The following is a 21,903-nucleotide window of genomic DNA, read 5'->3' on the forward strand; positions in this document are numbered from 1 at the left end:
ATTCGGTTGTATTTTTTTGGCTGTTACCTAAGAACTCCGCCATTTATGAACCGATTTCAGAAAAAAAAAATTTCGTTTGTATAGGAATAGGTACCTCTAATTAAGTCTCATAGGCACAAAATCAGAATATGATGATTGGATCCTAAGGAAATCGAGGGAACTCTTCAAATATTGTAGGGACACCTATGGTAATTTGGATATATTTAGTAGTGACTCGTGCATTTGCTCTTGAACATCATCATTTGATGAAGTGGAACTGATGATAAAGACAAGTGAAGACCACAGTTAACCACCGGAGTTAGGTACTACTCAATAAAAAGTATTTCACGGGTTTAATTTAAATTCTTTAACACAGTTGCTAAGCAATTTATGCTCCTCGTAATGCATATGGTGAAATGGAACGGGTGCATCGGAAAAAGCAATCTTTCGGAAAAGGTGGTGAGCAGTTGACATTAAAAAATATAAAGACTGTTTGTACCTATTGTTTGGCCGATACAGTAAAGAGGAAAGTATGAAGAGGGGTGAGGAAATTGTCATTTACATTAAATATGTGAGTTATAGACCACAAGACTTGATTTTGCATAATACTGACCATCTCCAACTGATAATGTATTCTTTTTTATTTATTTCTGTTAATTATTGTATATATTTTATTAATTTGTATAAATAAATTGCTATAATACCTAATGTATTTGAACATTTTTGAATATAAATCAAATTTTACGACTATTTACTGGTGGAAAGTGATCCCTGGACATTTTAATTTTGCATTGTTCCTGAACCACTTCATAACACACGTTGGAATGATAATTTAGGGCTGTTCACAATAAAAAATGCGAAAATTTGACGTGAGCTCACTAAACTTGCAAAATGAATGTCAGTCAAAATTAAATGACGCGCATGCGCACATTAGCGCAGGACACGCTTAGGACACGGTATGCGTGCTTATAGCGCAGTTACAATTCCTGACTTATTATTTGTTCGTAGAGGTATACGAGTTTCACTTCGAGACTTAAGAATTTCATATTATTTCACATGTTTCACTGAAAACTTTTCAACACATTTAGTCTGCTTCATTAGGCTTCCATAGAGCATGTCTCAACTTGTTACAGTGAATATTTAACTTGAGTGCCGTACTTGTACTCGGTATTGAGTTTGTAACTTCTCACTCGTTAGCTCTTAAGTCCACCAACTTGATTTGCCAGTTTGTACAGTTTTCGACCGACTTTGTAATCTTTCGCCGTGTTCGGATACGTTGAAGTTTATTTTAAGCTCATTCGGCTCATTCCGCTAAATTACTAGACATTTTAAGAATATTAAAAGCGCCACAGGGATCGCTTTGGCTCCTTTATACGCATACGGAATCTGTTTACAAGATTCAAGTTATTTTAAGATGGAAGTTCGGATGTTTACTTTAGTCTCACACCCGTGTTCTCACAGGTGAGGTACAGAAAATAATTATACGTCCGCTAACATTTTATTCTTCGAAATCCACGGAAAAAATACATGACAAAGACTCGTTATGGATAAAACTACAAAGATATAGGGTCATAGTTTAATTACACAACAATGAATAATTTTAACGATGCCTTAAGTAAAGGGAACGTCACGTTGTGGTAAACAAATGGTAACTACTTGATTGCTTGGAATTGTCTTGATCCACGCAACGACAAGAAAATGACAATGATAATTTTCTTGTTAAATGCATTAGTCCGTGTAAATCCAACTCGCTCTGGATCGTACTAAAAAAGGGCGGTGTGAACTGCTTGTTTACGATTTTCTGATTGCCGTTTATGTCGCTGTTTATTTCAACGAGTAGTAGTATCATGTTATTAGCATTGCTTCTAGTCTCCCTAGGTCCAGTCGACTTGTTAGTCTTCATCGGTCAGGAAAACATTACGGTACTCCTAAACTCAAAACCTTTTTATAAAATCAAGTGGTTTCATCTTTGGCTTTGAAATAATCGTGTTAATGAGTAGTAGAAGCGTTTCCATTTTACCCATGAAGTACCATGCTTTAGAAATATTTCTTCACAATTCTGGCTTCAGTTATGAAGTGCGGTATGTTTTTCACTTTAATGGGATGAATTTAAAATATACTCACCGTCCTGTGAATTAGGGATACGAGGCACTCAAAGCGAGGATTCATTTTTCTCGAACTCGACCGCCGCGTCGAATTTCAATGGCCGGGAATTCGTATTATTTTTACCCTTTAAAGAAATGCTTTGAAACGGTTTGTTTTGCAGGAAAGCTACGCGGCAGGTCGTGGACGCGTGGCTGGTGTCTCATGCGACGCCGCCGAGTGCGGAGCTCGCTTCCCCTTCCCGGGCCGGCTCTGGGGCCACCACACCTGTGAGGTGAGTCCTGATAATACAGTATTGACACATATATTTCGCCATTCACGATAATGCCGTGGATTTTCTGACAAAAGTCACTTACAAGACGCATGGTTATATGTAGGTATACAGATGACTTCATATGATCTTCTACATTCGCTGCATCCGACTGAGCCCTACTGTTCTTGGCCAGTTCTTATAGGTCTAATCAAATCTTAGTTTAATTCAGCTCTGTGATCCATCCGTGACCTAAAATCAGGCCTTTTAAATTCGTATTACTACCCCGTTTTATTGCTTTTTATTTTCCAATATCTAACTGGAAGGTTACCTACCCAACAAGATTCATCCACAATGAGGTATAAATAGCCGGCCATGATAAGCAAAGCTAAGCCCCGTCATTGGATTCAACTCACGACGCGGGAGAAAACTCATAGAGAGCCAACCCGCCTGGGATTACTCCATGTTTGAGCTGCCACGTACACAAAGTGCGACCTTCATAAGGGTGTGACATGTTGACACGTGTTCTTTTGATTTCTGTCAAAACCATGCGTAAGTTTTGATTGCTCGACAGCCTAACAACAACTGGGGTGAATATATTTGACGTTAATATTAAGTTTTAGGATTTTATTCCGCTTGAAAATAGATATTTTCTTTTTAAACTTTTATTCATTGATGATGATGAGAGGACTTAAATGTGATGAGACTTTTTTACTTATAATTTAAATACTAGCAGACATTGTTATTCAAACTGCAGCAGAATTTTAGCATCAATCTTCAGGTTTGCGCTGATATTATGCAAGAGCGTTTTCTTCCCTCCTTGTTCTATTCAAACATCTATAAATTTGTCTTATCCTCGATTTGGCAACCCTCTTTCTATCGACTCCATCAATCTTATAGTTGGATCGTTAATGTAATACTGCTGTATGAATTTACTAAGACATTTCTCTGTTGCTTTTGCTTATGAATTTAAGTTGAGAAAGATAGGCTTTTTCCGGTTGTCATTTATTGCAATTGATTGTCTTTTTTTGGACGTCTTATTATTATACGTCGTCTTATTAGTATTCCAAGTTATTTTTTAATGTTTTAACCTCAATACTATTTAGAAGTAACATTGCAATATGTCTCTTGAAAATATCGAAAAATAGTCGAACTTAGAATCTTCTCCTTTTTTTGAAGTCGGTTAAAAACAAGGAAAGCTGCTCAACAGATTTTCTTGTTTCTTTCTTTGCAAAAAAAAAAAACAAGGAATCCTATCTGTAATTATTCAACCGGCTATTGAATTAACTAATGCTGCAGCAAGCTTTATTGTAGTTTCACCAAGTGCCATTTAGGTTTGTTGGACAAAGCGTCGTGCCAAACGTCTCATAAGCGATGTTAGTCTATTTGGCGGTGGGAATAGTCTCGATTATCGTCATAAAATCGCCTGTTCAATATTCTGTAGCATAGGTACATTTCGCATAGTTCCTACCCTTCCTACCCATGAGCTTTTACAAACTGACCCCTCCTGCACTATGATACAGTCATATCTAAAATTGTGCATACTCGTACGTCTATAAGGTTTCTCGGACACATATTTTACAAGTTATTGTAGACTACTATATTTATGAAACCTTGTTGTTGTTTTACATATTTTAGACGTGAATGTATGATTGAACTACTAAGCTTACGGAAAGTCACCGTTAACATAATACATATTAATATATCATATACTAGCGACCCGCCCCGGCTTCGCACGGGCAAAGTAAAAAAAAAAAACGGCCAAGTGCGGGTCGGACTCTCGTACGAAGGGTTCCGTACCTATACAACATTAGACATTAGCATAAAATGGCAAAAAAAACACGTTTGCTGCCCATCTTAAATAATAATATGTTAATTTAATTTAATTATTTATTTTTAAAGGTCGAATAGTTTACGCGTGCGAAGCCGCGGGTAAACTAGTTAATTATAATCGCTGGAAAAATAATATTGATCATCAAATAATTGAACTGAAATTTGACGATAATGATAAAATACAATTAATGAAATAAAAATAATAATCTCACAAATTACACCAATTGACCCAGCCCCAAACTAAGCAAAGTTTGTTATATGGGTGCTAAACAACGGGTAGACATACATACACACATATACATACAGACATACATACATACTATATATATATATATTAAATAAATAAATAAATATCATGGAACACTTGACACCAATTGACCTAGTCCCAAACTAAGCAAAGCTTGTACAGTCACCAGCATTAATATCGGCCACAGCGGAGTGTGCAAAAATTCCGGCGCTAGAAATAGAGTCGTATCAGATATTTATGCATGCTTGTCCTGTCAGATATCGGTGCTGGTGACTGTACTATGGATACTAGGTAACGGATAAACATACTTACATAGATAAATACATACTTAAATACATATTAAACACCCAAGTCTCGAGAACAAACATTCGTATTATTCTTACAAATATCTGCCCCGGCAGAGAATCGAACCCGGAACCTTGAGGTTCATAGTCAGGTTCTCTAACCACTAGGCCATCTGGTCGTCAAAAAATGCAAAAAATGTTCGGTTCTGGCACTTTGCCGGCCGCTACCGCGACACGCTCGCTTCGCTCGCGCACTGAGGGTCGTAGTTCTACCTAACACTCCTCCTCGCTTCGCTCGTCGTCGTGCTTAATAGAATGCTTAATGCTACCTTAGTAGAATAGGTAGAAGCATCGAATTAAGGAACTGATCTATTTATTAGGTGACAGATCTATTATTTTGGTGATCGAATTTAGATGATCAAACTATAATTTAAGAAACAGGTTTACATTAATCTGATGACTCATACTTAGAGACAGTTTTGATTAATGTGATGATTAATATATTTCTTAGGGATATATATTATAATTAGGGTATCGCAGTTTAGCGTCAAATCTAAATTTAAATGACACAAAATATAGTTCCCTTTATTATTTGGTGTTGTTTGCTAACCAGTACCTATTGCTACCACGGTCCGATTTACTCCCGTCTGTACAAATTGTTTAAGGAGGACCACTTATTCAGTCTAGACATTTGAGCGTTATTGCCGTATTTCGGTATTGACCCATTAAAGCTCGGAATAAGGACGTTCCCTAAGAGCGGACTTCAAGGTAATTCGCTATCAAAGCCATCTAAACGCTATGTTACTTGATTTTAATTTTATTATAGGTAGTTATTGAAAATTTAGTGCTTCAAATTCAGACCTGTCATTAAATATTTCGTCGTAAGTTTATTAATGTACAGTTGAACAAATTAAATCATGACCCAGGGTGGAACCTTTTAATAATCAATTTCACTATGATTTCCTTGACAAAAGTATGACATTGTCAACATGACATTAGTAGCACAAAGATTCCACCCTGGGTCATGATTCAATTTGTTCGACTGTACGTGTACGTACGTATTGAAAATTTTAGTAGTGAATTTAGCTTGTTAATCGTTTATGAATCAAGTCAGATTGGCGCTTTGGTGCGCATGAACCATTTGAACCATATCCCACTTTGTTATTATCGCCTTATCGGAAATTAGATTAAGTTTGGCATGTGTCCAGCACAACTAATTGCTAATTAACTTTATGTCTGTCTAACTTGTCGACACTAGACTTGGCACACGAATGCGCTAAAAGTTCACTAGAATTCTTTATAATTCGGTTGTCTGTCTGGCTAGTTTATTACGGTTATAGGTCCACGTGTTTGGCACTAGACTACGACCACACGTAATAATGTAGGTAGGTACATAGCATAATTTACAATTTATGTATAACATTAGGCTTCCTTTATTCACTCCATTTCATTTCAATGTGTCCTTGATTCAAAAGAAATTGTAGGTTGATAAAATAGAAAAAAAAATGGATGACATATTCGGGTTGATATGTCAAGACAAGAGGTTCACGGAAGAAAGGAAAAAGCACTAAACCATCACGGCTGTTTTTGCATTGCCAAGAGTGCAGTTCTTACATTTTGATGATGACAAACATGGGAAAGAAGCGTTTGACAAGCGGCCTCCATGCTACATATTCACACGGTTTGATGCGTACATTCTGGCCCGAACCGAAATTTTACCAATTTGAGAGAGACGATATAAAGTTCGGCCTATAGACCTGCAAAGAAAAAATCTTGCAAGTTGCAGTACATTGCGAGGCCGTAAAGCTCACGATTTTGTAGTGGCCAATCGAGCGCCGCAATATATTGCAACCGACTTGCATGATTTTTCTTGCAGATCTAAACTGGGCTTAACTGTGCCACTTATGTATTTAAGTATGTATCTATCTATATAATTATATTTATCCGTTGCTTAGTACCCATAACACAAGCTTTGCTAAGCTTACTTTGGGACTAGGTCAATAAAATTGGTGTGAGTTGTCCCGTGATATTTATTTATTATTTATTTATAGTCAGCATTCTTTCAACCCTATTCATGACTACCAGTATTGTGCGCACTTCGTCAATAAACAGTACCCAACATCTAAAATATAGCAATCATTTTTTCGGCAGGAAGATATCAGCCCACGAGTTCGAGCGCGGCGGGTTGCTGAAACCTCTGGTGACAACTGTGGACGGCACACCCACCTTCCTGGGTGACCAGCCTGCGCACGCAGCGCCTTCGCGGCCACAGCGGCGATCGCGCCACGAGCTGAGACAGCTGGATGAAAAGGAACTCATATTTGAGCTGGTGAGTCTACAAAAATCTCAGGCTTCGTACGCACTATGCGACTAACGGTGCGATTTAAGCGCGCCGTCTCTTTCTCAAGCGATACTTTGAAGAGAGACGACACACTGAAAACGAGCGGCTAATTGCAAAATGCGTACGTAGCCTTAGTGCCCTTTCTTATGTGTGAGCCTACAATAGCACATTATTACCTAAAACTGAAAGTAAGCAATCGCTGGCTTCGTATTATTAAACCGACTCGCACCAGCCCTTATAGCGAATGTAGTGTGATTTCCAACAACAACAAACCAAAACAATAGTTGAAAATGTAACTGACACTTGCTCAGGGACTATCAATGCAACTACTCGTATGCCGACAAAATGGTACAATAAAAAATTTTAAAAAAAATTTTTTTAGGGTACCTACCTACCTTCCCGCGTGGGAACTATGGCCCAAGCCCTCTTGTTCTAAGAGGAGGCCTGTGCCCAGCAGTGGGACGTATATAGGCTGGGATGACCTATGACCTATGACCTACCTCCCAGAGACGTAATGGGGGTGAATTTTTTTTCTCATCCAACCCTATAGTGTGGGGTATCGTTGGATATGTCTTTTAGGGGGTTGCTTAAACGATTTTTCGATTCAGTGATTTACTTGCAAAATATTCAACTTTAAAGTGCAAATTTTCATTAAAATCGAGCGTCTCCCTCTAAAATCTAAAACGGTGCGTGGAAAATTAAAAAAAAAAAACAGGATGGTAGTAAGTATATCAAACTCACAAGGATAACTATAACGGTTGTTCTCTTGAGAATTGAGTAAATAGCAGCCTAAGGTACAAAACATACCTACCTAAACTAGGCATATTCCGTACAAAATACGAAATCCTTAGAAAAATATTACTTATATTTTTCGTAGTGGAGTTTTTTCGTTACTTAGTTTTTCCTTAACGGAACCCTAATTCGGGCGTGTCCGACACGCTCTTGACCGGTTTTTGTTTTGTTTTGATTGACCGCCAACAATGCACTTCGCCTTCTAATACATCGTTATCAATGAAAACTTACAAAATAAAATCGGTCTGAAAGTGATTTAACGTTTTTGTGGAACAGTTGCGCAACTTATATTGTAGGCACTTTTAATGGTTGTTGTGGACAAGAACTTTGTTACAGACAAGACTTGATCATGTCGGGTTGCTGTAAAACATTTTATTTTTATCGTCATCGTTGGATCCTATCCGAAAGGGAAATAAATTACAGTTTTAGTCGCTGTCTCAATATTGTATGATATTTCCAAGCAAAACATCTGAAATGTTCATCATCATCATCATCATCATCATCAGCCGGAAGTCGTCCACTGCTGGACAATGAACGACAACACGCCACTTGCATCCACCGGTTTCCCGCTACTCTCACGATGTCGTCAGTCCACCTGGTGGGAGGCCTGCAAACGCTTCGTCTTCCGGTTCGTGGTCGCCACTCGAGGACTTTTCTCCCCCAACGGTTATCTGTTCTTCGAGCGATGTGGCCTGCCCATTGCCACTTCAATTTGCATATTTTTCCAGCTATGTCTGTGACTTTAGTTCTTCGACGAATTTCCGTATTCCGGATTCTATCGCGCAAAGAAACTCCAAGCATAGCTCTCTCCATAGCTCGTTGCGTGACTCTGAGCCTTTCTAAGAGGCCAACGGTCAAGGACCACGTCTCAGCGCCATAAGTCATCACTGGCAACACACTCTGGTCCAAGACTCTAGTCTTCAGGCACTGCGGAATATTGGACGAGAAGACATCACGAAGTTTCCCGAACGCTGCCCATCCGAGTTGGATTCTTCGGGCGACCTCTTTGTCGAAGTTGGACCTACCCAACTGGACAACTTGTCCAAGGTAAACATAGTGGTCAACAACTTCGAGTGCATCGATCCCAACGATAACCGGCACACGGGTGTGATCATGGACATTTGACATGATTTTAGTCTTGTCCATGTTCATGTGTCTGAAATGTTGCACTCGAGCAAATGCTGGACAACATAAATACATACACATACCTGATAATCAGAAAATGATACGTCATTCAGTTATTGTTGTATATGAGCTGATTAAAAGCATCAGGGATCGCATTAGTACATCAGTAGATCACAAGATTAATCCGCTCTCCGCTACAGTAGCAACATATTCACGGGTATGAGCATCAAAATGACCATTAAAACGTCAATTTACAAAATAGAATCGAGTGTTGGCTTACGTGTGTACAATTTAGGCCCCCGCCGGGCGCAGGCCGGGGTCAGCCGATAAAGCGGCGGGCCCGCCTTGATAATTAAATGTAAACAACGCCACCGTAACAATGTTTGAGCGGATAGGCCATGACAATTAAAAACTTCTTCAGATACGTTGACCGCGTTTTTCGCGAGGTCCTTGACCTGTGTCTAAGTATAATCAAAGTTCAAGCTGCCGCGTATCCAAATCTCTATTGGTCAGGCGATGGTCTTCGAAATGCCTCCCGACGATGGACGCACGGTTGTCCTTTAACATTAAATGTGACGCGTACATATTAACAGGCTACTAAACACGTTTTCAAATGAATACTGAAAATTCACGATGTTTTTTTTTCTCAACAATGGTCATATAAGGTCGATAGCAACAACTCTGTCAAAGTTATAATCAAACTCGCTCTAGCGACGGGCTTGTCAAAAGTAGTTATTAACAACTCCCTGGTGTCAGCAGATAGAGTTATTCTGGAGGTGAATAAACTGTTGTTAGGTTCGCTCTTAATATCATCTGAATTGTACGTACGTGCTCAGGAAATAACACGAGTAGATCAACATTGAGTAAGCAAAAGTAAATATTTTTTTGTTTATAATTTGCATTTGTAAGATATTATCTTATTCTTGGGAATCTTGGGATTTGTCCGGATTACACCAGATTTCAATTTTTTTTTTCACCCTATTTCAGTTGTTAGTACAAGTGGGTATTATTTTTTAACGCAGTTTGTTCATGCGTAAACTTGATATAGTTGGTAAATAATCCTACTAATATTATAAATGTGAAAGTTTGTGAGTGAGTGAGTGAGTATGTTTGTTACTTCTTCACGCTGAAACAGCTGGACGGGTTTGGATGAAATTTGGCGAAAAGTTAGTTTATAGGCTACTTTTTGTCCCGATATTCCTACGGGATAGGGATAATATTTTGAAATAATAACCGCTGGGCTTAGAGTCATGAAATTTGGTATGTAGGTAGCTAAACGTCTGGAATAACACGTAAGCGACTTTTTGACCCGATATACCTAGGGATAAAATCTCGAAATAACAACCACTGGGTTTAGAGCCATGAAATTTGGTGTGTATTTTTTGGTATGTTTAGTAGCTGGACCTCTGGAATAACACATAGGCTATTTTTTACCCCGATATTCCCATGGGATAGGGATAAAATCTTGAAATAATAACCGCTGAGTTTAGAGTCATGAAATTTGGTATGTAGGTAGCTGGATGTCTAGAAAAAATACATAGACGACTTTTTGACCCGATATTCCCACTGGATACCTAGGTATAAAATGTCGAAATAACAACCGCTGGTCTTAGAGGCATGAAATTTGGTATGTAGGTAGCTGGACGTCTGTAATAACACATACGCTACTTTTTATCCCGATATTCCCACGGGATAGTTTTGTAACTAAGGGACCCCATACATCCCTGTATTATTATTATTTTGTATTTTTTTCTTTAATTGTATACTGTAGTTTTTAAGTATTTTATTTGTACTTAATTATTTTATTTTGAAAAATGACTCTGCCAAGGTTCTTGCGGCGCATTCTTCTTGGCAATGATGGTCTTTCCGAAAGCGCTGGTAGTTTAAATAATGACGTGTAAAAGTGCCCATTGCGGCCTATTTGCTGAATAAATGATTTGAATTTGAATTTGGATAGGGATTTTTTTTTAAATTTCAGCACTGGGCTTAGAGTCTTGAATTTTGTACAGTTTTTCACAACACAACCTCAATGAAGACCACGAAATCAATTTTGGAAATTTCCAGGGGAATTTTGTAAAATCCCGAAAATTTCAATTGCAACTACCAGACCGAATAGTTTACGCGTGCGAAACCGCGGGTAAAAGCTAGTAGATAATATATTTTGGCACAAACAAGACATTATTTGAACTATCGTGCTGCTAACAGCTCATCATGTTTCTTCAAAACATTACGCGCCACTTTCGTTATTAAATTGATATTATTAATTAACTGAAGAGTTGGTTTAACATATACCTTTTTTTTTATTTGACTGGATGGCAAACGAACAAGTGGGGCTCCTGATGGTAAGAGATCACCACCGCCCCTAGGCATCTTCAACACCAGGGGGATTGCAGATGCGTTGCCAACCTAGAGGCCTAAGATGGAATACCTCGCGTGCCAGGAATTTCACCGGCTGTCTTACTCTCCACGCCGAAACACAACAGTGCAAGCACTGCTGCTTCGCGGCAGGATTAGCGAGCAAGGCGGTGGTAGCATTTCAGGCGAACCTTGCACAAGGTCCTATCACCTGTAATAATAATATTATTCATTCACTGAAGAGTTGGTTTAACTTAACATAATCTACTTGATTGCTTAGACTTCTTCTTAGTCATACGGTCACTTAACACTTAAATTGTTATTGTCATGCATGAAATGTAATATCACTTTTAACGTTGTCATCGAATGACAGGTAATACTGAAACGTGTTTACAGTTGTGTTTGGTAGCTGTTGCTACGTCTCGAATTTACGTGTAAATGTACTTTTTGTTTAGGCAACATGTTTGTCATTAATTAATTGAAGTAGTAATATTATGGCAAAAGGAATACGGCGAAATACACTTAGTAAAACGTAATTCATTGAAAGCAGTTAGATGATAAATTTAGTTTTAGTTATTGTTGTGTGCTCTTACAGTGTGAGGGACTGGATTATGTAATCTACTTGCCCTAATCAACAATAATGACCATAGGGACATGTCTCTATTGGGAGGGTGCGAAGTACTAGTTGGGGGTGACGAAATATATCGCAATCTATGGCCAAAAGTAGAAATAATTCTGGCTCTGTCATCCTGTCATACTCATATGAATCTGTCATTAACAAAACAAATTTGTATAGACTTTAACTACCTAATTTTAGTAATAAATGTTTGTGTTATGATGCGAGCTTGAATTATTGAACACTGTTTTGTTCTTAATTCCTCTACATCTCGGACATGTCCAGCAACAATTTTCCTTCTGAAACGGTTTGTGGTTGAAATTTTATATTGAGTGATACTCACAAAACCGGTCTTCAAAATGATACTCATTTTGATCTGAAAACGATATTTAATTTATTAATAGCGATATAAGAACAATTATATAATTTTACTTTTATTCAAAGAAACCAATAAGATAGCTTTATCTTTTCGTTTTACAGTAAAAGTACAACTAAACATGAAGTAAACAAACCCTGACATAACGAAAATAAAACACACTTTTTCAATAAATTTTACTTACTTCATTTAATTAATGACCAAAAATGAATTCACAGCCTTTTTTTCCACCCAAATCACGGTATCACAGTAATTTTGTATTATAAATTAATACGTTATAGGTTTGATTTTTGTCACAATGTCGCGATGAAATTTCAAAACGTCAGAGCATCAGAGCCATAAAAGTTGCGGACGCTAGTTGGCGCTGATGTCGTGCACAGAGCCAATACTTCGTACGTAGAGCAAAATTGGAATCTTGCCGTCCCGCTGACGCTAATATGATTTTCATCACACTTGCTCGTCAATGATGTTATTCCATGCCTGTATACTAACGGACAATGGCCTCAATTGTTCACGCGGGAATTATGGATTTACGTACAGTTTTTCTTCTCAAGGGAGTTATGACTTTAGTTTTAAAAAGTAAGTAGTAGGTTAGGTACGTCATTTCAGACGAGGTTTCAAGTTAGCCAACGTTTTATTTAAGTCTTTAAAATTTAGCTTTAACCCAATTTTACACCATAAAAAATTCCACGCATCATGAAACTTCGTTATTTTTAAATTTATATCAAAATGTTTTGCAATAATTTAAGGAAATATTTTTTTAGCATGTTGAAATAATTAGCTTAGCATTATCTATGGTAGACTCGAAAAAAGTGACAATCAAGGGTCTACTACGCAATTTGAAAACAGATGTTCGTATCGTTTTGTTGACGCAAATATTATTTAATACGAGATTGAGAGGGACGGTACGATACGAACTTCGATTTTTGAATTTTGTTGTAGCCCCCTATATTGGCGGGTAGCCATTATTTTATTTAGTTGTTTTTCTTAGCGTCTTTCTTATGCCGAGCTGCGAAGTGTTTAGACACAAAATAATTTCGTTTTTTGCATATTTTTCTCGCAATGTGATGGAAATCATTGTGTGTATCCGGCGACGGGCTTCTAATACACTCTCGTTAGTAATCGCCTTCTTACGCCCCTTAATGCACAATGTACTATTAATACGAGAGTGAGAAGAACGGTACGATACGAACTTCGATTTTCGTAGTAGCTCCCCAGTAATGACCATAGGGACTGCGCCGCGGGCGTGTCCGTGTTTGATAAACGATGCGTACGCGCCGGTGCACACGTACCGGCCGCAGATAGCATCGTTTATCTACTTTTGCTTTATAAATTTGTAGCGATTTTTCGTGGTTGTTAAGGTACAATTTCGTAGACGCAGCAGCAGACGATGTGTCGCCGCTTCTCTATTGTTTATCCGTATATTTTTTTACTAACGATTTTATGTCATCTCTGAATTCCTCATCGTCTAACACTAATAGAATCTCGTCCTGTATACGTCCCACTGTAGGTCGCAGGACTCCTCTCAGAATGAGAGGGCTTGAGCTGTAGTTTCCTTCACGATATTTTCCTTCACAGTGAGTCACACAAATTTATAATTATTCCAAATTTAAAGATGAAAATTAAAATAATGCTTTAAACTGTTCACAAATACGTGCTTAAGAAAGTAATTCGTCATAAGCATCATCATATCAGCCGTCGGACGTCCACTGTTGGACAAAGAAAAAACCCAAAAAACGACTAGGTGTGTGTGAATTTGTTGTAATTTGATTTGCACTTTTTGTAGAAGACTGTCCACAAAAAGGTAGATACCAAAAGGGAACCTTTTATAAACCTGCAAGAATTTGATCGTACGGCTAAATTCTTATCCATCACGCTATTGGATTGGACACACGATCGTGATCCTTGCTCATCAAATGCCTCCAACCAAATTTATAATAAATGGTCAGAAAAGGAGAGATTTCGGTTTTCTTGGTCAGACCTTTATCAATAGTCTTACCGACTGTTACCATCACAAAAACCACCAGAAAGCCAGCACCAAATTTTAATCCAGTTTTATACATGCAAATCTTCGCTTTTTTACCCGACTGTACGAAGGAGGGTTATGTTTTAAATAAACTGCTGTTAAATAAATTATTTTCTTTCTTTCTTTTCGAGTATAAATATCATGTAAGTATAGTCGTTTAACATTATTTACATTTACGTTCTTGATTATTTACGTTGGTCAAAATAATTTAGGCACTGTGAAATATTTAAAGTTACAAATCGCAGACGCCCTAACTTTTTATTATGATTATATTTAACTATGTAAGTAGTTTCATATCATAACCACTAATTACTGAAAAAAGGGCTGCTTGAGAATAAGCATTCATTGAAAAGTAACACCAGATCATGCATGGTTAGATTTTATCATGTAAGTACAGTCTTTAATAATCTGAGCTTATGCAAACAAATTTTATCTTGCAATTCTATTACTTACGTTTAATAAGATATGTTCGTACTGAATGAATGAATGAAACAGTATTTGTTTTACATTATTTTTTTACATAGTTTTTTGCACATAGCCCTGCAAAACTGTTTACACAGTTTGTCTCCAGGATACAGTCTCTATAAAAATATAAAATAATGTAAGAATAATTCTTACATATTTTTTTATAATTATTGTTACAACTATGTGTTATGAAAGAGTTTCTACTAAATGTTTTTTAAGGATCTTTTTAAATGTATTTGGCAAGAAAGGACCGTTTTTACGGGTCTGTTTTTCTTTATGCGGCATCTGTAAAACCCAAACGTAGCTTACTTTCAAGTTTTATGTTTGCATTTACATAAATTACTTACCATGGGACAAATGACTTTGTGATTTTAATATCTTTGATCTACAGTCAGTATATCGTGATGTCATGTCATTAATGCTTGGTTAAGGCTGCGTTTTGATCAGAGATGTGCGAGGAGGTGCGGAAACGCTTCATTTACCCATCAACGCTCAGCGCAGCTCTAGTAGAAACGACTCGGCGTAGCGAGGATAGGTAAATGAAGTGTTTGTAACTATTGGTATTGGTTTATCTATGGTGGAAACGCATCTTAAAGACTGGTTTGGTGGTAGCCGAAGAGTCACAAGAAAACTCCATTACTAAGAGAACACTTTCCGTCTTTTAGCTCACCTCTTCACCTCTCAGTTTCGATGAAACGAGTTAGAACCTTATGCCTTTATGATCTTGACTTTATTATTTTTTTTAGCTGTCCAAGAAAATAAGAAATTAATTTGGGTCAATCAAGATTTAAGTGTTTTTATTCTGGTCATATATACTTTCTTAGAAAAATGTTTGCATTGTCTACTACCAGCATGCTTAGGAGAAGAGCCATGAAGGGAAATAAATGCCTTAAAACTGTCACAACTCATATCTTTTAGTGGATTTGTACCTACGTTATAAAATGACACTTATTAAGTGACCCGGGAGACACTAGGAAACAGGTACACTAAAAAGTTGAATGACCGATTTAAATAAAAAAGACAATAAGTATGTGATTGATCTTTACCAGGTATAAGGATCATAATATCGTCCACATAAATGTATTTAGAAGTGATAAGAGTTAACTAACAAAGAGACATTTCAAGGTAGTTACGGAACCCTCGCTCATAAGGAGATTTATTTAATTTCATTATGTCTGGTCTTCATGTAACCGATTGACGTGCACTAGACGTATCATATGGTTAAATGGAATGATTCATTACCAATTCATTGAGAGCAAGGCATTGCAGATAACGGGAACAGATAGTTCACTCTAAATAAAATATGACTCTATTGTTTTTGTCTTTCTCGTCATTATTTGCATTATTTTATGGCTTATAATGTTGTGGTTATCAAGGTTGATTGGAAGAAGTCGTTGTGGTCTATGGTTTTATCTATGGCCTCAAAAACAGAGGGTTGTTGAACCTGGACTTCACCTGGTGAGTTTTTTTACACTTTAAACTATACATGAGGTTCAGGAAACTTGAACATGCTTACCTGAAAAGCAATTCAGTGGTGTGTGTTAGATATCGATCCTCAATGGCTCCGTGTGGTCCTCCCATTCTGAGAGGGGGCCTAGCAGTGGGTGCGTGTGTGTATGTAGGTTAACTATGAGCCGTCAGATAACGATGATGAAAGAAGAACGGGAAAGAAATGATCTTTGCCTAGCACTGACACACTGTTTTTTTTTCCTAGGCTACTGAAAATAAATATTTTTGTTTATATTTTTTTCTATTCGACTGGATGGCAAACGAGCAAGTGGGTCTCCTGATGGTAAGAGATCACCACCGCCCATAAACATCTGCAACATCAGGGGTATTGAAGATGCGTTGCCAACCTAGAGGCCTAAGATGGGATACCTCAAGTTCCAATAATTTCACCGACTGTCTTACTCTCCACGCCGAAACACGCTTGCTTCACGGCAGGATTAGCGAGCAAGATGGTGGTAGCAATCCGGGCGGACCTTGCACAAGGTCCTACAACCTGCAAAACTGTGCTAGGCACAACAACGCTAAGATTCGTTTAATAATGTTAATGAATGAAGAGTTAAAATTTTAAAGCTTCTTGGGCTTTTAAGGCGGCTTCGTTTCATTATTAGGTACGTATAAATCCCAAAATTTTGTTTAGTTACAGTCGAGTTCGTAAACTTCTGAGCAAAAATTTGTTCAAAAATATCTGAACACGCTTCTACGCCGTTACAATAGAGTCGTGTCCTGTCCACATATTTTTTAACAAAAAGCTCAGAAGTTTATGAACTCGACTGTACCTAACAAGTGTAACTAAGTTAGAAAACTTTTTAATTACAAACGGTTGCGGTAAAATTTTCAAAGAATATTTTCAACACCTGTATCAAATATCCATCTTCGTTTAGCGATTTTATTAAAGCTCATCAACGCTTCGCTGTGTTTGAATAGATTTTTTAATTTGGTTTCTTATTTTTTATCAAGTCGTGGTGGCCTAGTGGTTTGACCTATCGCCTCTCAAGCAGAGGTTCGTGGGTTCAAACCTCGGCCCGCACTCAAAATTCATGTGCGAAATTACATTTGAAATGTACCATGAGCTTTACGGTGAAGGAAAACATCGTGAGGAAACCTGCACACACCTGTGAAGCAATTCAATGGTATATGTGAATAGGAGGCCTCTACCCAGCAGTGTGGCGTAAATAGGTTGGGATGATGATGATGATTTGTTGTTAATATCTCTCAGTGGTCGGCTAAGTACCGTAAAATAAGTTAAACAAAGTTAATAGTGTCACTTCTTTCTTAATTTGTCTGTTGTTTACATACATACATACATAAAATCACGCCTCTTTCCCAACGGGGTAGGCAGAGACAACATCCTTCCATTCTCATACAATAAATATACCTACTCGTTTGAATGGAGCATCTTCCTGAAATGTTTTCTATCCTAGACAGTCTTGTTAGCACTAAATGATGAGATAGGCCATAACTCTCAATTAATTTAAGTACACGGCCATATCCAGTTTTAGCAGGGAAGAAATCGGCAGTTACATGAATTGAGAAAGATATACGCTATTTTCATCTTTGAGTCACGTTAAAACGTTAGCATTTTTTGTCATTATCGTCTCAGCAAATATTGTTAAAAGAGATGATGCTATGAGTGTTTTTTTATGAAGACGAGAAAGACTACCGATGCTGAGGCTACTTTGATCAATGTTGTTGCGACTTGTCCGTTCGTTGTGGTGATAGACGAGGATAAATCGACGTATGATTCAAATAGTCAAAACGTTTGAATAGTTACTTACCCCCATCCTTGCCATAAGTGCTCAATGGTTAAATAGTTATTACCCTGGCAACACACGGCGGCCATTGTCACTGTGGTCTTATGATTACATCTCTTTGTCGCCCGGCTTGCGTAACCCTGCCGTTTGACTGACGACTGAATAAACACAGGGCCACCGGCCCTATTCTGGCTAACTGAGGTTACGCCTTAATTGGTCCGTGGTCCAGGGTCAGGGTAATTTAGACGCCATGGAAATAAATTTGGGTTTACAGCGAAGGATTTGATTACTTTTAAGCAACTGTAAACGGTCTGTAAGATACTATGAGTATAGACGATTTGCCAATATGTTTATACTCTTGTATTGTGCTCTTTGCAGAATTTCAACTGATTTGCATAGCCAATCTGTACGATGAGTATTGCGTTGATATATCATTATTTCAATTAATACTTCAAGTAAAGACAAACTGTTCGTAACGTGCGAATCGTCAATGCCAGCCCTCAGACTTTAGGCTGGACAATTTCAATGAAGCGACCTCGACCATGATGACACCAAAAGACGCATCCAGCATTCATTCAGCACGACGATACGATGCATTACGTTTAATTTTGAACAATACCATATAGGTATTGATTGCAAAGTCAGCTCAGCTCACCATCCTTGCTGGTCATTCTTGCTCGGAGGAAACACGCTGCAATTCTAGGACCATGCGTTTACGATTACGTTAAATTCGTACAATAGCTTGTTCGTCAGAATCGGGTCGCGCGTGTGTGTGCGACCGTGAATATTCATAGCCCTCATTGATGGCTGTCATCGGCTGAAAGCGGCATTTATCTACAAGCTTCGCGTCTACATAAGCTCTCCAAGTCCCAACTTATCTGTTTTGCTTCACCATATTTTGAATGTCTGTGTTTATTTGGTTACGGCGGCTCTGGTAAATTTCGATTTGTGTTTTTTTTTATGTTAATGAATACGTTGTTGGTCTGGTTTCGGCTGAATGTTTAGTGTGTTGAACGATTGTGTTTCTTATTTTATCCTTAATATTAGGTATTTGAGTGGCATTGTTTTAGATTCCCTTGTGTACACGTGCTAGTTTATCATTGAAGGTCAAAACGTGTACTTATATTAGCGTTGAAAGAAGACGAAAACTTAACTTTTTTGATAATAATAAGTAGTAACTAGAAAAAAAAATGACATTTTTAAACCGAAATCATTACACCAAATAATATCATTAGATTCTAGATAAGTATATTCGATGTAAAACTTTGCCTGAATGAGTTATGATAAAGAAAATTAGCATCATTTAAAAATATTAATTAGGTAAGTACTTACTGATTACCTAAGTGCGTCGACCGCGGAATCCCATTTGGAATACTTAAATAAAATCAATGGTGATAAAATAATTTTTTTTAAATCGTTTGTTGTTGAATTATAGCGAATGAATCATTATTGGCTATAATTCAAAAGGTATAATAATAAATTTGTGGAATTTCACTTAAAAAAACCACATATGTTTTTGGATGTTCGATCACAAATCACAAACTACAATATTGCACATTTTAAATCTTATACTTTATGTTTATGAAGAAATAGATTTGACTTTAGAGTTGTCATATCATTCTTCTAATGCGTCCTGTTGCCACTTTAAATGTTTCGTAATAAAATGTATCCTATCTTAATCGCTGATGATTTGGCTTATAAGAACGGAAAGAATTTTTAAAATTGATTATGTACCTACCTACATAAAATCTTTTCTCTTTAATGTTGTCTTTAGATAAGACAGATCTTGCGTCAGCGCTTAGTACCTATAGTAGGTCATTACGGAACGGTGCGTGATCAGCACGAAAACTATTAAAATTCCTGTTACTTCTCCAGTTAATAGCCGTTGAAAGTTTCATTGAATCATAACACCAGATGTTCACTATCCTGTTTCAGAAAGCAGCGTATTATTACGACTTATCAGCGATATTGCTAAATCAAACGAAGCGGAAGAGCCAATGATTAGTTCCTGAGGAGCCGCAATTGTTTCTGATCCATCATCGAACAAACCATTCAGGGCTTGTTTGTCTAATGGTTCTGTGAATTAAGCTTACTTAGCCTAATATTTGTCATAAGGCTCTGATCAGTTTGGTGGTATTGATATTAGTATACCGAGGCGGAAATTGGATATCTGGAGTTGGGAGAGTAGTTAAACTAATAAAGCTAGACGATTCGTGTCCAAATAGTTGGTAACTATACATACATTGCTTACTTTGTAGCAGTCTGGGTACTGCTTTTTGACATCAAATTTCCCAAAAATACCACTTCTAGTTAGCACTTGGCAAAAATTCCTTCCATATTCAGTTCAAACGGCAACTAACAGAATAAACCGGCCAAATGCGAGTCGGACCGAGACTGACCGAGAGTTACTCACATTGGCCATTAAATTTGGAAATCGAATTGAAATTTCGGGATTTTACCGAATTCCTAAATATTACAGCGCAGTATGACGAACGTCCATGCAAAAATGTATATCTCCAGACTTAACGGTTAAAATTATGGAAGTTTACATGAATCCCAAATAAAAATATCGGGATAAAAGCAGCCTATGTGTTATCTCAGACGTACTAACAAAATAACGCACATATATACACACAAACACGCACGCACGCACACTCCCTTACAAACCTTGATTCGCATTTGTAATATTACTTAGTACTTAGTGTTGGTTGACCGTGCTTTGCAATGGTAATGCTACGTTGATAGGTATGTTAGAGTACACCATTAACTTTTATGGAAAGGAAAATTATCTATTGCAATTTCGCTGTACAGTTTGTACTTATAGGTAAATAATGTATTACAGTGCTTTCATTCTAGCATGGTGCGGGTGACAGCTGTCAATATCACAGACTAGAGAGTGAAAGTGTCGAAACTTGAGTCGATAAAACTAATAATTTAAATTCTTAATCATAATAAAATTAATGTCATCATTAATCCGATTCTTACGCTAATTTTGATGAGAATATAAGTGGAATTCTAGGTCGGGATATTATTTGCTACTTAAGTAAGGCTAAACGGAGTTTACAAGAATGTTCGTTCTTCTTCTTCTTCTTCAGCCCATAGCCACCCAATGCTGAGTGTAGGCATCCTGCACTGCTCGCAACTCATCTCGGTCTAAAACGGTCGGTCGGAATGTTCGTTACTTACCAATTAATATGTACCGATATAACTCAAGATCCATTACGTCACTACTTTTAAAAAATCAATCAAATCAAATCGAATCTAAATCAATATGTCAACAAACTTGAACCTTGATATAATGTTCATTAAGTCCACTCAGAAAAATTATCTATTTTGAGGTACGAGTTTTTTTTTAAGAAGTGACGATTAGGTCCGATCACTACGAGTCTCTGTTTTTACGTTACATGCATATTACATTTCTTCACTTAATTGTGCTTTGAATTTTATTATTTGATTATAAAAATCATTCATCATGATGGCTTAAATTTATTTTGTATAACATATTTCTTTGTTCAAATATTTTACGCCAGTCATATTCAGGCTACAACTGAAATATACTTCCATATATTTAGATCGCAGCAACTTTTTGAGTAAAACGAAACGGTGCATCAAGTGACACCCGCACCATGCTAGAATGAAAACACTGTAGTTTACCTACTTAAATAAACTGCAACATTTTGCTTTGTTAATTGCAATCACGAAATTTGTATTTATTGGAACGGCTGTCTGTTTCGGTTTTAATAATGAACTTGTAGAGTTTGCAACATGTTTGTATCTCGAGTCTTAAGTGGTGCTTGTTTTCTGTGTGATAAATATATTGACTCATTATGGATATGGGCGAGGGTTGGTCT

General features: G+C 37.3%; 1 protein-coding gene across 1 annotated transcript in view; it reads left to right on the forward strand.

Moving 5' to 3' along the window:
* The window catches only part of LOC141440935 (dual 3',5'-cyclic-AMP and -GMP phosphodiesterase 11-like), a 174,281-nt gene that overhangs the window by 68,117 nt on the left and 84,261 nt on the right, over positions 1-21,903 (forward strand). Inside the window, exons 4-5 of the mRNA XM_074105528.1 lie at positions 2,246-2,356; positions 6,848-7,025. Of these exons, the coding sequence (XP_073961629.1) occupies positions 2,246-2,356; positions 6,848-7,025 (289 nt within the window). The remainder of the gene's footprint in view (positions 1-2,245; positions 2,357-6,847; positions 7,026-21,903) is intronic.

The sequence above is a fragment of the Choristoneura fumiferana genome, chromosome 23 (assembly GCF_025370935.1).
Source record: "Choristoneura fumiferana chromosome 23, NRCan_CFum_1, whole genome shotgun sequence".
Classification (NCBI taxonomy): Eukaryota; Metazoa; Arthropoda; class Insecta; order Lepidoptera; family Tortricidae; genus Choristoneura; species Choristoneura fumiferana.